The 18,694-nt window shown below is 47.0% G+C and overlaps 1 protein-coding gene across 1 annotated transcript in view; it reads left to right on the forward strand.

The window, feature by feature from the left end:
- The first annotated feature begins 6,278 nt into the window (after positions 1 to 6,278).
- The window catches only part of LOC141272787 (uncharacterized), a 28,513-nt gene continuing 16,097 nt past the window's right edge, over positions 6,279 to 18,694 (forward strand). The window contains exon 1 of the mRNA XM_073683857.1: positions 6,279 to 6,395. Within this exon, the coding sequence (XP_073539958.1) occupies positions 6,329 to 6,395 (67 nt within the window). The 5' untranslated portion in view covers positions 6,279 to 6,328. The remainder of the gene's footprint in view (positions 6,396 to 18,694) is intronic.

Here is an 18,694-nt window from a genome sequence, read left to right on the forward strand (position 1 = left end):
AGATGATTGAGCTGCTGAGCGGAGAGGTGACTGCTGGGACATTATACAGGACAGCACTGGAGTATTCTGGGTGATCACCGGAGAGGTGACTGCTGGGACATTATACAGGACAGCACTGGAGGATTCTGGGTGATCACCGGAGAGGTGACTGCTGGGACATTATACAGGACAGCACTGGAGGATTCTGGGTGATCACCAGAGAGGTGGCTCCTGGGACATTATACAGGACAGCACTGGAGGATTCTGGGTGATGACCGGAGAGGTGACTGCTGGGACATTATACAGGACAGCACTGGAGGATTCTGGGTGATGACCGGAGAGGTGACTGCTGGGACATTATACAGGACGGTACTGGAGGATTCTGGGTGATGACCGGAGAGGTGACTGCTGGGACATTATACAGGACGGTACTGGAGGATTCTGGGTAATGAGCGGAGAGGTGACTGCTGGGACATTATACAGGACGGCACTGGAGGATTCTGGGTGATGACTGGAGAGGTGACTGCTGGGACTTTATACAGGACAGCACTGGAGGATTCTGGATGATGAGCGGAGAGGTGACTGCTAGGACATTATACAGGACAGCACTGGAGGATTCTGGGTAATGAGCGGAGAGGTGACTGCTGGGACATTATACAGGACGGCACTGGAGGATTCTGGGTGATGACTGGAGAGGTGACTGCTGGGACTTTATACAGGACAGCACTGGAGGATTCTGGATGATGAGCGGAGAGGTGACTGCTAGGACATTATACAGGACAGCACTGGAGGATTCTGGGTGATGACTAGAGAGGTGACTGCTGGGACATTATACAGGACAGCACTGGAGGATTCTGAGTGATGACCGGAGAGGTGACTGCTGGGACATTATACAGGACAGCACTGGAGGATTCTGGGTGATCACCAGAGAGGTGGCTCCTGGGACATTATACAGGACAACACTGAAGGATTCTGGGTGATGAGCGGAGAGGTGACTGCTGGGACATTATACAGGACAGCACTGGAGGATTCTGGGTGATGACCGGAGAGGTGACTGCTGGGACATTATACAGGGCAGCACTGGAGGATTCTGGGTGATGACCGGAGAGGTGACTGCTTGGACATTATACAGGACGGCACTGGAGGATTCTGGGTGATGACCGGAGAGGTGACTGCTGGGATATTATACAGAACGGTACTGGAGGATTCTGGGTAATGAGCGGAGAGGTGACTGCTGGGACATTATACAGGACGGCACTGGAGGATTCTGGGTGATGACTGGAGAGGTGACTGCTGGGACTTTATACAGGACAGCACTGGAGGATTCTGGGTGATGACCGGAGAGGTGACTGCTGGGACATTATACAGGACCACACTGGAGGATTCTGGGTGATGAGCGGAGAGGTGACTGCTGGGACATTATACAGGACCACACTGGAGGATTCTGGGTGATGAGCGGAGAGGCGACTGCTGGGACCTTATACAGGACAGCACTGGAGGATTCTGGGTGATGACCGGAGAGGTGACTGCTGGGACCTTATACAGGACAGCACTGGAGGATTCTGGGTGATGACCGGAGAGGTGACTGCTGGGACATTATACAGGACAGCACTGGAGGATTCTGGGTGATTAGCGGAGAGGTGACTGCTGGAACATTATACAGGACAGCACTGGAGGATTCTGGGTGATGAGTGGAGAGGTGACTGCTGGGACATTATACAGGACAGCACTGGAGGATTCTGGGTGATGAGCGGAGAGGTGACTGCTGGAATATTATGCGGGACAGCACTGGAGCATTCTGGGTGATTAGCGGAGAGGTGACTGCTGGAACATTATACGGGACAGCACTGGAGGATTCTGGGTGATGAGTGGAGAGGTGACTGCTGGGACATTACACAGGACGGCACTGGAGGATTCTGGGTGATGACTGGAGAAGTGACTGCTGGGACATTATACAGGACAGCGCTGGAGGATTCTGGGTGATGAGCGGAGAGGTGACTGCTGGGACATTATACAGGACAGCACTGGAGGATTCTGGGTGATGTCCGGAGAGGTGACTGCTGGGACATTATCCAGGACAGCACTGGAGGATTCTGGGTGATGACGGTGTCGTTGTTGTCAGGTTCCTATAAGGTGTCAGGACGTCGCTGTCTATCTCTCCATGGAGGAGTGGGAGTATCTAGAAGGACACCAGGATCGGTACCAGGAGGTGATGATGGAGGAGCTCCGGCCTCTGACATCACCAGGTGAGAGGAGACTCTTGTTGGCTCCGGTGGATGTGATGACGTCTCTCGGCCTCGTCCTATAATAGATGATTTTTCTCCAGACTTGCTCTGGTTCTCTCTACATTTTCTCACAGCTTTCATTCCCTGATTATTCTCTTAAAGGCTCTCTTGCCTCCATTACACATCGGTCACATTTTGTCTGCAGATGGCCCAGCTAGTGATGAATGAGCCTGCTCGCCACTGCTCGGTACTTGATCGAGTATCCCTTGTGCTCGAGTCCCCACCCTGCTCGTTTCGCTGCTGTTCTTCAGCCACTAAACATGCAGGGATTGCCTGCCAATTATGGTAATGCCGCAGCCATGTTGATTATGGCATTACTGTAATTGGCCGGCCGCATCACTTCATCGGGTCATGCGATGCTCACCACTCTCTACCCTGGAAACAGAGTAGGAAGAGTTACTGGAGAAGGTAGAGTTTGCATTACAGGCCTGGCTGCTGAAACCTAAAACAAAATGGTCCTTTTCAGGGCTACTTCTATGGTCGTGTGTGATAATGGCTGTAATCTGCTGGCGGCTCTAAAGCTGGGCAAGCTCGCACTCGTACCATACCTGGCCCACCTACTCAACTTAGTGGTTCAGTGCTTTCTGAAAGCCTACCTAGATTTACCTGACCTTCTTGAAGGTACATTACGTGTGCTTCTTTTTCCGCAAGTCACCTACAGCTGCCGCCAGTTTGGCTGTGCTGCAGCAGTGCTTGCAAGTGCCAGCTCACCGACTGGGGCGCAACATGACCACACACTTCAACTCAACATTATATACAGTACAGACCAAAAGTTTGGACACACCTTCTCATTTAAAGATTTTTCTGTATTTTCATGACTATGAAAATTGTACATTCACACTGAAGGCATCAAAGCTCTGAATTAACACATGTGGAATTATATACTTAACAAAAAAGTGTGAAACAACTGAAAATATGTCTTATATTCTAGGTTCTTCAAAGTAGCCACCTTTTGCTCTGATGACTGCTTTGCACACTCTTGGCATTCTCTTGAGCTTCAAGAGGTAGTCACCGGAAATGGTCTTCCAACAATCTTGAAGGAGTTCCCAGAGATGCCCTTGGGCCCTCATACCACCCTCATGGAGTCGGTTTCTAACCGTTTGTGCAGACACATGCACATTTGTGGCCTGCTGGAGGTCATTTTGCAGGGCTCTGGCAGTGCTCCTCCTGTTCCTCCTTGCACAAAGGCAGAGGTAGCGGTCCTGCTGCTGGGTTGTTGCCCTCCTACGGGCCCCTTCACGTCTTCTGGTGTACTGACCTGTCTCCTGGTAGCGCCTCCAGCCTCTGGACACTACGCTGACAGACACAGCAAACCTTCTTGCCACAGCTCGCATTGATGTGCCATCCTGGATGAGCTGCACTACCTGAGCAACTTCTGTGGGTTGTAGAGTCCGTCTCATGCTACCACGAGTGTGAAAGCACAACCAACATTCAAAAGTGTCCAAAACATCAGCCAGAAAGCATTGGTACTGAGATGTGGTCTGTGATCCCCACCTGCTGAACCACTCCTTTATTGAGGGTGTCTTGATAATTGCCAATAATTTCCATCTATTGTCTATTCCATTTGCACAACAGCATGTGAAATTGATTGTCAATCAGTGTTGTTTCCTAAGTGGACAGTTTGATTTCTCAGAAGTTTGATTTACTTGGCGTTATATTCATAGAATCATAGAATCATAGAATCATAGAATGGTAGAGTTGGAAGGGACCTCCTGGGTCATCTGGTCCAACCCCCTGCTCAAAGCAGGATTCACTAGATTCTGTTGTTTAAGTGTTCCCTTTATTTTTTTGAGCAGTGTACTTATATATAGAGTATATACCGGTGGGGTGGAGGTTGCGACGACAGAGGAGTGGGCACAGGTAGTAGCCGCTGCTGCAGCTACCATGTGTGCCCACTACTAAAGAGAATGAATATTCATTCCTCTCCACGCCATGGTCGTGAATATTTATTTTATTTAGCTGCTTGCACATGTGATCGCTGAGCTGCTGCAGGAAGTGGCAGCTGCAACTTACACTTCGCTATTAAGGAGAATGAATATTCACTCCACTCCACACCCATATTCCCGGCGTGGAGAGGAGTGAATATTCCTGCAGCTGAGGTGAGATGCAGGCAGACAGGACGCAGCGCTGGAGCAGAGGAGAGGAAGATGAGTAGGAGTGTTTATTTTTTTTCAACTGTGCTGTGATGGGGGGGCCATGCATACCAGGATTGGGGATGAGGGGTGCCATGCATACCAGGATTGGGGGTGAGGGGTGCCATGCATACCAGGATTGGGGTGCTATGCATACCAGTATTGGGGATGACGGGTGCCATGCATACCAGGATTGGAGATGACGGGTGCCATGCATACCAGGATTGGAGATGAGGGGTGCCATGCATACCAGGATTGGGGATGAGGGGTGCCATGCATACCAGGATTGGGGATGAGGGGTGGGGGCCATGCATACCAGGATTGGGGATGAGGGGTGGGGGCCATGCATACCAGGATTGGGGATGAGGGGTGGGGGCCATGCATACCAGGATTGGGGATGAGGGGTGGGGGCCATGCATACCAGGATTGGGGATGAGGGGTGGGGGCCATGCATACCTGGATTGAGGATGAGGGGTGGGGGCCATGCATACCTGGATTGGGGATGAGGGGTGGGGGCCATGCATACCTGGATTGGGGATGAGGGGTGGGGGCCATGCATACAAGGATTGAGGACGAGGGGTGGGGGCCATGCATACCAGGATTGGGGATGAGGGGTGGGGGCCATGCATACCAGGATTGGGGACAAGGGGTTGGGGGCCATGCATACCAGGATTAGGGACGAGGGGTGGGGGGCCATGCATACCAGGATTTCGGTTGAGGGGGCAATGCTTGGGAAATTTACCAGTAGCTGCTGCATTTGCCACCCTAGGCTTATGCTCAAGTTAATAAGTTTTCCCAGTTTTTTGTGGTAAAATTAGGTGCCTCGGTTTATGCTTGGGTCGGTTTATACTCGAGTATATACGGTACTGGTAACCGTCCCACTCCCCCCCCCCCAATCTCCATAATGGGGAATTAGGAGAGAAGAAACTGATGGATGGAAATGTGGAGCTTTCTCCAGCTCCTCTGTGGTTCCATCCCTGGTGGAGACGAAACTTGAAGTTGTGTTTCTTAGTGCGGCTCCTTCATCTGACTGACGAGGGTCTTCTCGGTCCCTCTCCGAGTACCGAGGGTCTCCTCATTTTCCGAGCACAGAGCAGAGAGCATTAGGCTTTGGCCTCGCTGATTATTATTTCATACTTGGGGCCCACAATGTGCTGGGACCTCGGTACCGGGGGTGAGGACCACAACAATGTAATTTATTCCCTGATACATAAACATGGAATTACCGGTTCTGAGAGACGAGTCTCATATATAGACAGATACACGGCAGGTCATGTATTCAGTCTCTGTGTCTCCACAGATGGACCCAGGAGGAGAAATCCACCAGAGAGATGTCCCCGTCCTCTGTATCCCCAGGACTGTCCAGAGGAGAATCACAACATCCCGGAGGATCATCAGGTAGATGACACTGAAGTCCCCACAACATCTGACCATGAAGTGATGGGACCTGAGCTCATCTTACATTGTTCTTTTTAGGGTGAAGATCTGATTGATATTAAGGTTGCGGTTATACATGGAGCACAAGAGGCGACCGCAATATGGGCCGATCAGCAGGGTGAGGAGGGGAGACTGTCATGTCTGTTCTGTGGTCACCTTCTACTACTCCCATCATCTCATCATCACATGACACAATCTATTCCGTCACTGTGTATTTCCTACAGATGGATCCAGGAGGAGAAATCCACCAGAGAGATGTCCCCGTCCTCTGTATCCCCAGGACTGTCCAGAGGAGAATCACAACATCCCGGAGAGTCATCAGGTAGATGGTGCTGAGCCCTGTACCGGATCTGTATATGGGGGGACATTTCTGATCGAGGTCATAGATGTCGTATATTTTGGTGGTTTCTTGTATTGCGCTGATTGTTACATCTGATATATCAGGAGGGAGATCCGACTAAGAATAAAGTGAAGGACGAGACAGAAGAAGAAGCGATGACGAGGGGGGATCAGCTGTGTGTGAGTGACGGGAAGGAGGAGATTCCGGTAGATGTTTCCACAGGTGTGTAATAATGACCAGTGTGTGATGATGATGATGATGACCGGCGTGTGATGGTGATGATGATGACCGGTGTGTGATATCGTGTGGAGTCTCCGGTGCAGTGAAGCTTTATCCGCTGTCCACATCACAGCAGAAGCGTCCGGTGATGGCGCGGCTGCTCCTGTAGAGTCCGGCTGTGCACCGATGAATACCGGGGCCGTCTTCACACCTCTTCTTAATGATTTAGGAAGCGCATACAGGGGGTACGGAAAGTATTCAGACCCCTTTACATTTTTCACTCTTTGTTTCATTGCAGCCATCTGGTAAATTCTATAAAGTTCATTTTTTTCTCATTAAAGTCCACTCTGCACCCCATCTTGACTGAAAAAAAACAGAAATGTAGGAATGTTTGCAAATTTATTAAAAAATAAAAACTGAAATATCACATGGTCATAAGTATTCAGACCCTTTGCTCAGTATTGAATAGAAGCCCCCTTTTGAGCTAGTACAGTCATGAGTCGTCTTGGGAATGATTTTTCACCCCTGGATTTGGGAATCCTCTGCTTTCTTCCTTGCAGATCCTCTCCAGTGCCGTCAGGTTGGATGGTGAACGTTGGTGGACAGCCATTTTCAGGTCTCTCCAGAGATGCTCAATTGGGTTTAGGTCAGGGCTCTGGCTGGGCCAGTCAAGAATGGTCACAGAGTTGTTCTGAAGCCACTCCTTTGTTATTTTAGCTGTGTGCTTAGGGTCATTGTCTTGTTGGAAGGTGAACCTTCGGCCACGTCTGAGGTCCAGAGCACTCTGGAAGAGGTTTACATCCAGGATATCTCTGTACTTGGCTGCATTCATGTTTCCTTCAATTGCAACCAGTCATCCTGTCCCTGCAGCTGAAAAACACCCCCATAGCATGATGCTGCCACCACCATGTTTCACTGTTGGGATTGTATTGGGCAGGTGATGAGCAGTGCCTGGTTTTCTCCACACATACCGCTTAGAATTATCACCAAAAAGTTCTATCTTCATCTCATCAGACCAGAGAATCTTATTTCTCATAGTCTGTGAGTCCTTCATGTGTTTTTCAGCAAACTCTATGCGGACTTTCATATGTCTTGCACTGAGGAGAGGCTTCCGTCGGGCCACTCTGCCATAAAGGCCTGACTGGTGGAGGGCTGCAGTGATGGTTGACTTTGTGGAACTTTCTCCTATCTCCCTACTGCATCTCTGGAGCTCAGCCACAGTGATGTTGGGGTTCTTCTTTACTTCTCTCGCCAAGGCTCTTCTCCCACGAATGCTCAGTTTGGCTGGACGGCCAGGTCTAGGAAGACTTCTGGTGGTCCCAAACTTCTTCCATTTAAGGATTATGGAGGCCACTGTGCTTTTAGGAACCTTGAGTAATGCAGAAATTCTTTTGTAACCTTGGCCAGATCTGTGCCTTGCCATAATTCTGTCTCTGAGCTCCTTGGGCAGTTCCTTTGAGTTTATGATTCTCATTTGGTCTGACATGCACTGTGAGCTGTGAGGTCTTATATAGACAGGTGTGCGCCTTTCCAAATCAAGTCCTATCAGTTAATTAAACCCAGCTGGACTCCAATGAAGGAGTAGAACCATCTCAAGGAGGATCACAAGGAAGTGGACAGCATGTGACTTAAATATGAGTGTCTGAGCGAAGGGTCTGAATACTTATGACCATGTGATATTTCAGTTTTTCTTTTTTAATAAATTTGCAAAAATTTCTACATTTCTGTTTTTTTTTCAGTCCAGATGGGGTGCAGAGTGTACTTTAATGAGAGAAAAAAATAAACTTCTTAGAATTTACCAAATGGCTGCAATGAAGCAAAGAGTGAAAAATGTAAAGGGGTCTGAATACTTTCCATACCCACTGTATTTAGCTTCCCTTTACCTTCTATAATCTTCCTTCCATCCTTTATATCCATATTTGTCTTACACAAGTCCCTGCTGCCACATAAATGCCTATGGGTGACCGTACATGACAGATGTTTAGTCCTCTGTGCCGGGTGGAGAATTGCTTCATCATAAAAGGGATTAGGAGCTCGTATCTACAAACAGCTGCGATGGCCGCATCTAGAGTTGTCGTTATCTGACATCATGTCTTTTTTTGAGTTCTGGTTCAATCAACTTATAAACATGGAGACAAGATACTGCCAGAGGGGGCGCCCTTTACCATGCACGGATTATATCCCCTCTCAGCGTGTTATTTATGGTGAAGATTCACTATATGGAGAATAGTATTGGGCCACACGCATTAATCACTGCATTCTGGCTTCTCCTTCAGGACCCGTTGCCCCCCCAGTGTATAACATCCAGCCCTGTTGCCCCCCCCCCAGTGTATAACATCCTGCCCCGTCGCCCCCAGTGTATAACATCCAGCCCTGTTGCTCCCCCAGTGTATAACATCCAGCCCTGTTGCTCCCCCAGTGTATAACATCCAGGCCCGTTGCTCCCCCAGTGTATAACATCCAGCCCCCTTACCCCCCGGCATACAACATATGTCTCCTCGCTGTATATTGGCTCCAGTGGCCTCTGCTGGGTATATAGACCCCGGGGGGCATACTCAGGGGGTGATGTGTGAAGAACAGGCCAGATGTTATACAGGGGTTATATTCACAATAACCAGGGTGTACTTTATTATAAGAGCACTTTGTGATTTCTCCTTCCCCCATGACGGCACCACGGAGAGAGGGGATCCGCCCTTCTAGGACAGGAAACCTACAGATAAAAGGGCGGTACCTCTCTCCGCATCAGTTGGTTTCCTGTCCTTGACGGGATCCTACAGTTCCGGAAGGAGGACACCCTCCCCCTTAAGCATTTACTGTTCACTAAAAACAATGAAGAATATTCTAGAAGCCTTCATCTGAGACTGCATGTAAGACCCCCTGTGGTGACGGCTCCACTGTGTCTCAATCTACACTCACGTAATGAGATTATTGGCTGTTGAAACAATGGACTCCTGAGATAAGATGAGATTAGTGGAATGCTGGACATTTTACAAGTGAATCTTATATACTGACAAGTAAGCAGAACTGTATAAAACATAACAAGTTAATCACTAATAAAACACAATAATAATATTGACAAAAATGGTGGTCCGTGCTGGAAAAGTATCATAGTCTTTAGTAAGGGGGCAGCTCCTCACAATGAGGTATTTATTTCTTCAGGGGGTTCCTCTGGGTGTTGTAGTGAAGAAATTAGTTAGATCCAATCCCTGTGGTTAACGCTGTCCTTAGTTAAGTGAAAGGATCAGAGGGAGTGCTGGGCTGGGGATTTCCCCGCTTCAAAGTAGACTAGGCCCACCGCTGTTTTCTGTGGATTTCTCCACTAATTCCACTCTGACCCAGGGTTAAATGATGTCAGCTTATACAGGAAGGTCTTCTGAGTCCAGGGATATCAATCTTGGTCAGGAGAAGCTTCTAGAAGTCGGTTTATCCGTTGATTTGGTAGATGAAGCTCCGGTGCTCAGCCAAAGCATGTCTCACTCCATCCGCAGCTGGCCCCTTACTTCCTAGTATTCCTTAATATCAGCCCACAGCTGTCTGCCTAGCCTTTGCTGGTTATTAACCCTTTTCCGACGAGGTCAGTAATAGTACGTAGCTGCGCCCTGGGACTTATGGACCAGCTACGTACTATTACGCGTGCGGCGATCGTGCCCGCACACAAGCAGTGCGGGGCGATCGCCGCCGGGTGTCAGCTGATTGTCGCAGCTGACACCCGGTGCTATGTGCAGGGAGCGGTCCCGCACTGCTCCCTGCACATTAACCACCACAATGCGATCGAAGTCGATCGCAGCATTGCGGGAGGGGAGGTGATCACTATACTCACCTCTCCTGCCGGCGTCCAGCGATGTCTGCGGCGGCTTCCGGATGATGTCATGACGACCCGATGCTGTCATGACAACATCCGGATCACCAGGAGGCAGGACGTTACTTTGGTCATGCTCAGTGCATGACCAAAGTAATGTCTCCCCTGTGTGCAGCGCTGATAGTCTGCATGGCATAGGGAACTGCTGCTCTCTATGCTATACAGCCGATCAGGCTGCAAAAAGTGAAAGTCCCATAGTGGGACAATGTGTAACAGTAAAAAAAAGGGTAGGAAAGTGAATAAAAATGGTAAAAATATAAAAAACAAAAATGAAGAAATAATCCCCAAAAAATAAAAATCTATTGAACCCATAATATTTATTTATTATGAAAAAAAATAATAAAAGTACACCTATTTGGTATCGCCGCGTCCAGAACGACCTGACCTATAAAACTGTCCCGCTAGTTAACCCCTTTAGTGAACACGGTAAAAAATAAAAAACGAAGCAAAAAACAATATTTTATCATCATACTGCCAAACAAAAAATGGAATAACACAGGGTTGTGGTTGCGGTTGGGGTTGCGGTTAGGATTAGGGTTGGGGTTAGGGTTGTGTTAGGGTTGGGATTTTTTCAAAAGTAAAGAAAAAAAAAATGATGACGATATGGCGACCAGTGTTGAGCGCAAGTGCTCGCTACTTGAGTTTGCATCGGGTGCTCGTGTATGCATTGAGTATCGTGGGTGTTCGAGTGACATGCTCGAGTCTCTGCCCCATATGCTTTGTGGCCAAAAAAAACGTTGCTGGGATCGCCTGCCATGCACGAGCAATCCCTGCATGTTGTTTCTAACAACCGTGAAACATGCGGGGCAGGGTCTCGAGCACCCGTGATACATGGTGCATATCTGAGTACCCGATGCAAACTCAAGTAGCGAGCACTTGAGCGCACTACTAATGACAACTTATTCAATATGATGACCTAATGTTATCAAATTCTATCGGAGCTCTGGGTTCAAAAGTAACACTATACCCCTTGATAAAATCCTTGAGGGGTCTAGATTCCAAAATGGAGTCAGTTGTGGGGGGTTTCCACTGTTTAGGCGCATCAGGGGCTCCCGAAATGCGACATGGCGTTTGCTCCTGATTCCAGCCAATTTTGCTTTCAAAAAGTCACACAGTGCTCCTTCCCTTCTGAACCCTGACGTGCGCCCAAACACTGTATTTTCCCCACATATGGGGTATCAGCATACTCAGGAGAAATTGCACAACAGTTTTTAGGTTCCATTTTCTCCTCTTACCCTTGTGATAATAAAAAAATTGGGGCTAGAAGATCATTTTTGTGGATAAAGTTTTTATTTTTTTTTATTTTCATGGCTCCATGTTATAAACTTCTGTAAAGGACTTGGGGGTTCAAGGTGTTCACCACACATCTAGATAAGTTCCCTGAGGGGTCTAGTTTCCAAAATCGTGTCACTTGTGGGGGGTTTCCAATGTTTAGGCACATCAGGGGCTCTCCAAACACAACATGGCGTCCGCTAATTATTCAAGCAAATTTTACATTCAAAAACTCAAATGGCGCTCCTTCCCTTCCGAGCCCTGCCGTGCGCCCAAACAGTGGTTTTCCCCACATATGGGTTATCAGTGTGCTCAGGGGAAATTGCACAACAAATTTTGGGGTCCATTTTTTCCTGTTACCCCTGCAAAAGTAAAAAAAATTGTGTCTAAAATAACATTTTTGTGAAAAAAGTTAAATGTTCATTTTTTTCTTTCCCATTCCAAAAATTCCTGTGAAGCACCTGAAGGGTTAATAAACTTCTTGAATGTGGTTTTGAGCACCTTGAGGGGTGCAGTTTTTAGAATGGTGTCACTTTTGGGTATTTTCCGTCATAAAGGCCCCTCAAAGTCACTTCAAATGTGATGTGGTCCTTAAAAAAATGGTTTTGCAAATTTTGTTGTAAAAATGAGAAATCGCTGGTCAACTATTAACCCTTATAGCTCCCTAATAAAAAAAAAAAAAAAAAAAAATTGGGGTTCCAAAATTGTGCTGATGTAAAGTAGACATGTGGGAAATGTTATTTATTAACTATTTTGTGTGACATATCTCACTGATTTAAGGGCATTAACCCCTTTCCAACCCATGCCGTATTAGTACGCATATTTGCGTACCCCCCGTTCAGTGAGGGCTGCTGCGCTGAGCCCTCACTGAACTGGGCACATGTCAGCTGATTATTACAGCTGACATGTGCCCGCAACAGCCGCGGGTGGAATCGCGATCCACCCGCGGCTGTTAACCTGTTAAATGCCGCTGTCAATCTCCGACAGCGGCATTTAACGCGTGCTTCCGGGTAGCGCGTCATAAGCCCCGCCCACCGGCGACCCCGTCACATGATCGCGGGTCACCGATGGGCGTGCATGACAACCCTGGGTCTGCAGCAGACGCCTGTGGTTGTCATGATCTGGTCGCTATGAGCGCCACCTAGTGGTCGGCGCTCATAGCACAGGACCATTTCTGCTGCATGCAGGGGATCTGCTGGTCCCCTGTATGTAGCAGAGGCGATCGGACAGTTGCTGCTTCTAGTCTCCTATGGAGACTATTGAAGCAAGCAACAAGTGAAAAAAAAAGTTTACAAAAAAATTAAAAAAATATAAAAGTGTAAATCACCCCCCTTTTGCCCCATTCAAAATAAAATAATAAAAAATAAACCCCACATACACATCTTTGGTATCGCCGCGTTCAGAATCGCCCGATCTATCAAAATAAAAAAAGAATTCATCCGATCGGTAAACGGCGTAGCGAGAAAAAAAATTCTAAACGCCAGAATTACGTTTTTTGGTTGCCGCAAAATTGCAATAAAATGCAATAACGGGCGATCTAAACATCGAATCTACCCCAAATGTTACCAATAAAAACGTCAGCCCGGCACGCTAAAAATAAGCTCTCACCCGGCCCCAGATCCCGAAAAATGGAGTCGCTACAGGTCTCGGAAAATGGCACTATTTTTTTTTTTTTACCAAATTTTGGAATTTTTTTTCACCACTTAAATATAAAATAACCTATACATGTTTGGTGTCTACGAACTCGTAATGACCTGTAGAATAATAATGGCAGGTCAGTTTTAGCATTCAGTGAACGTGGTAAAAAAAAATAAATAAAAAACAACTGTGGTATTGCACTTTTTTTGCAATTTTACCGCACTTGGAATTTTTTTCCCATTTTCCCTTACATGATATGGTAAAACTAGTAATGGCTTTGAAAAGTACAACTCGTCCCGCAAAAAATAAGCCCTCACACGGCCATATTGACCAAAAAATAAAAACGCTATGGCTCTGGGAACAAGGGGAGCAAAAAACGAAAAAGCAAAAACGGAAAAAGCTCTGGTCCTTAAGGGGTTAAAATTCAAATTTCCAAAATTTTCGCCAAATTTCCGATTTTTTTCACAAATAAACGCAAGTGATATCGAAGAAATTTTACGACTATCGTGAAGTACAATATGTCACGAAAAAACAATCTCAGAATCAGGGGGATCTGTTGAAGCGTTCCAGAGTAATTACCTCATAAAGTGACAGTGGTCAGAATTGTAAAAATTGGCCTGGTCATTAACGTGCAAACCACCCTCGGGGGTAAAGGGGTTAATTATAGGGGGGCCCATGTCAAATTTTTTGGGGGTTTTGGATCCCCCATTTTAATAACCAGTAAAGGCTAAGTATACAGCTGTGAGCGGACATTAATAGCCTGGGAAGCTCCATGGGTATTACCCTCTTCCCAGGCTATAAACATCAGGCCCAGCTGGCCGCTTTTTTTAAGTAAAGCACAGGTTGCCTTTTCTTAAACTGGAAAACCCCTCTATAGACCAGGACAATTTTTTTTTTTCATTGTTGAATTCCAGTAGCCATCTTCTATTTATCGGTCGACCATGACAGCACCACGAGAGAGGGGATCCGCCCACCAAGGACACGAAACCTACAGGCTTAAAAGGGGGCGGCCCTCTCTCTCGCCTCAGTTTGGTTTCCTGTCCTTGATGGAGGGACCCTATAGCAGGCTCGTGGAAGATTTTCTTGGATATGCCGACAGCTGTCGAGCAGCGCCCCTATCTGGGATCGCAGCTCCATCATCCGCTATGCGGGTGCACCCCTATCTGGGAAATGCACAGCATCCTTGCACCGGATAGCAGTGGGAGCTGCGCCCCTATTCTGGGGTTGCAGCCCTATCATCATCTGCTACAGCCAGTTCTGCGCTCCTATCTGAGGGGGGGGGCTGCCCCTGGACTGATCCGGACTGCAGTTGGACTGCGCCCCTATCTGGGGTGGCAAGCCCACCAACACCCTGAAGATGATGGCGGGTTGCGTGGGGTGTCATTCCCATCAACACCCGGCGGAGGACGGCGCTCTGGATATTCTGGGGGGCTGCCCCCAGGTCTGGGGAAGCAGCCCCGTCGGTTCAGCAGAGCCTACCTGGAGTGGTGGCGGCTGGAACATCCCGGCGTCCTCGGGGCTCGTGTGGGCGCTCACTTCCGGCCTCCTCCTGTGAGTCGCGGCTCGATGACGTCACCACGCCTCGGGGCGGTCACGTGACTGGGACCCGGAAGTCCGGTCATGTGCATCTAAATCGTAAGTGCGGTATTCACCCCTAAAAAAAATATATATATTTATAATTAAAGTCAGATGATTGAGGGAAGGGTGGAACAGGTGCTATTTAACTGGCCCAGGCACCGCTGTTCGGGGCTTCCCAGCTTCACTTCTCCCTATCATGGAGACTGATAGTGAGCAACAGCAGCAGCAAGTTGAGCAGCCGCCATCTTCACCATCTCAGCGGCTGTTTGGGGAGCTTCAAAAGGTGCATCGCCCTCGAGCTGCTGGTAATGCCCGGTCCTCAGGAAAGCGAGGTTCGGCGTCTAAGTCCAGTCATCACGGCTCCAGCAGGATGGACGAATCTGCAGCCTCCAGGGAAGATCCCCCCCAGCTGAGAAAGGTCCTTCCCCCAAACCGGTACCAGCCCTGTGAGCTGCCTGGGTAAGTGATCTACGAGAAAGGTCACTTAGTAATGGAGTATCCCTCCTCCCCTTCTATTTTTAATAGGGGAAGAAGTGTGCCTCCAAGACCAAGCATTTTCAATGTGCATTGTGTAACACCGTCCTTCCTGACTCGTATCCCAAAAAATTGTCAGTCCTGTATCAATCAGACACTAGCAGATGAGACCCCTAGATTGGCCTCGGGATTGAAAATCTTAGTCAAGTCTGAAATTAGTAAGATCTTCTCTAAAAAGGCTAAGGGAAAGGTGCATACAGACTGTGAGATCTCCCCAGCCCCTGATGACTCCTTCTCGTCGGCTTATGAGTTGGACTCGGACAACTCAGCCTCTTCATCATCCACTTCCTCAGTTAGTTGTGCGGATCAGCATTGTTTCCCATTTAATGGAGTTGATGGTTTGATTAAATCGGTTCGCTCAACCATGGATATTACAGATGCCAGACCAGAGAAATCAGTCCAGGATGTAATGTTCAGGGGGCTGGGGCAAAGGAAAAGAAGAAGTTTTCCCTTTAACGATAAACTTCAGGATTTGATACGTAGAGAATGGAAAAAGCCAGAGAGAAAGGGTGTTCTCCCTCCGTTCTTTAAAAGGAAATACCTCTTTGAAGACTCAGCTTCTTCCTCCTGGGAGAAAACCCCAAAAATAGATGTGGCCATAGCCAAGGCATCTAGACGATCGCCTCTCCCCTTTGACGATATGGGAGCTCTTAAGGACCCTTTGGATAAGAAAGCTGACACCTTTCTCAAAGGGACCTGGGAAACGACTGCGGGAGCCTTAAAGCCGGCGGTTGCCGCTGCTTGTACAGCCAGGTCCCTAATGATATAGTAACATAGTTTGTAAAGCCGAATAAAGACTTGCGCCCATCAAGTTCGACCTGTTAGTTCTGTAATTGCTAAAGTTGATCCAGAGGAGGGCAAAAACCTCAAGTGATTTAGCCAATCTTCACCTGAGGAAAAATTCCCTCCCGACTCTGAAACCAGCAGTCAGAATAAATCCCTGTATCAACCTACTATTTTATTTTATTTTTAAGTATATGCTGAAATCTGCCTGGTATCTAGAAATGCATCCAGTCCCCGCTTGAACTGGTTTAGTGAATCTGACATTACCGTCTCCTCACTCAGTGAATTCCATATTCTCACTGCTCTTACCATAAAGAACCCCTTCCTATGCTGGTGCTGAAACCTTTTCTCTTCCAGTCTTAGTGAATGCCCTCTTGTTACCGTAATATCCCTCCTTTTGAACAAATCCCGGGCAAGGTCTCTATACTGTCCCCTAACATATTTGTACACATTTATTATGTCCCCCCTCAACCTTCTCTTTTCCAGGCTGAATAGTCCTAGTTTTGCCAACCTCTCTGGGTATTGCAGTCCCTCCATTCCCTTTATTAATTTTGTTGCCCTCCTTTGTACCTTTTCAAGCTCATTTATATCCTTTCTATATATTGGGGCCCATAACTGAGCACAGTATTCCAAGTGTGGTCTGACCAGTGCTTTGTACAGTGGAAGAACAATGTTCTCCTCCTTTGCAGCTATACCTCTTCTGATACATCCCATTACCCTGTTTGCCCTTACAGCAGCGGCCTGACTTTGGGCACTCCAATTTAGTTTGCTATCAATTAAGATGCCCAAGTCCTTCTCCATCTCTGAATGCCCCAATGATTTCCCATTCAGTGAGTACTGGTGACTTCCATTTTTCCTTCCCATATGTATGACCTTACATTTCTCCTCGTTAAACCTCATTTGCCATTTAATGCTCCACCTACCCAGCTTATCCAAATCCCTCTGTAGGTCTGCACTGTCCTCTTTTGTATTAATTGTTTTACATAACTTTGTGTCATCTGCAAATATTGATATTTTACTATTTATCCCGTTGACTATGTCGTTAATAAAGATATTAAATAACATTGGGTCTAGTACAGACCCCTGTGGTACCCCACTAGTGACGCTTACCCAATCTGAGTATATTCCATTTATAACCACCCTCTGCCTTCTATCCTTTAGCCAGTTAGCTACCCACTTGCAGACATTTTCCCCCAGCCCCATCATTCTCATTTTGTATACCAACCTATTATGTGGCACGCTATCGAACGCTTTTGAGAAGTCGAGATACACGACATCCACTGGTTCCCCCTGATCTACTCGAGAGCTAACCTCCTCGTAGAAGTCAATCAGCTTTGTTTGGCAGGAGCGATTCCTCATGAATCCATGTTGGTTCGGGATTAAAAGATTATTAGCATCAAGATGCTCCGTAATTGCCTCTTTAATGAAGCTTTCAAAAATTTTGCCCACAAGGGACGTCAGACTCACCGGCCGATAGTTTCCGGCGTCACTTTTCGCTCCCTTTTTGAATATTGGCACTACATTCGCCTGTCGCCAATCAAGTGGCACAGACCCAGTCTCAACAGAGTCCTTAAATATAAGATATAACGGTCTGTCTATCACATGACTTAGTTCCCTTAGTACCCGTGGGTGTATGCCATCAGGTCCTGGTGATTTGGTTATTTTAATGTTACTGAGGCGTTTCTGTAGCCCAGCTTGGGTTAGATTTGTCATACTTAGTGGAGGATTAAGCTTGTCACTTCTCATTTCTCCTGTTAGTTCTATTTCCTTTGTGAAAGTTGTCGAAAAAAAATTATTTAATAGATTAGCTTTATCCTCATCTTTCTCTATGATTTTGCCTTCCTCACTTTTTATCGGTCCAATATTATCCGATTTAATCCTTTTACTATTTATATACGTAAAGAACAGTTTGGGATTTGATCTACTTTCCCTAGCAATACGTCTCTCTGTTTCCTCCTTCGCTATTTTTATTTGTTTTTTGCAGGTTCTCGTTTTTTCCTTGTAACACATTAGTGCCTCCTTACTGTTTTCCTGTTTTAATCTCTTGAATGCCTCTTTTTTGCTATTTAACGCCCCTTTTACGTTCTTGTTCAACCATATTGGTTTCCTCTTATTTCTGGCCCTTTTATTCCCATACGGTATATACCTCTCGCACTGAGTATTCAGAATTCTTTTGAAGGTTTCCCATTTACTATTCGTATTCCATTGATTAAGAACTTTGTCCCAGTCAATAAGTTGAAGGTTTTCTATCAGCTGATCAAACTTCGCCCTCCTAAAGTTTAATGTTTTTGTTGTTCCCTTATTGATAACCCTACTGAAGGGCATTTTGAAGTCGATAATATTATGATCGCTATTACCTAGGTGCCCCCCTATCTGTACCTCAGTTATTCTATCAGGCCTATTAGTCAATATTAAGTCCAACACGGCCTTCCCTCTCGTTGGTTCCTGCACTAGTTGGGAGAGATAATTATCCTTAATATTTGTCAAGAACCTTTTTCCTTTCTGAGATCTACAGGTTTCTGTTTCCCAGTCAATATCCGGGTAGTTGAAGTCCCCCATTACAATCACTTCATTATGTTTTGCTACTTTGTCTATTTGTCCTAATAGCAGATTCTCATTCTCCTCTGTTATATTTGGT

The sequence above is a fragment of the Phyllobates terribilis genome, unplaced genomic scaffold (genome assembly GCF_046119375.1).
Source record: "Phyllobates terribilis strain yellow unplaced genomic scaffold, ASM4611937v1 Scaffold_1__5_contigs__length_1240528914, whole genome shotgun sequence".
Classification (NCBI taxonomy): domain Eukaryota; kingdom Metazoa; phylum Chordata; class Amphibia; order Anura; family Dendrobatidae; genus Phyllobates; species Phyllobates terribilis.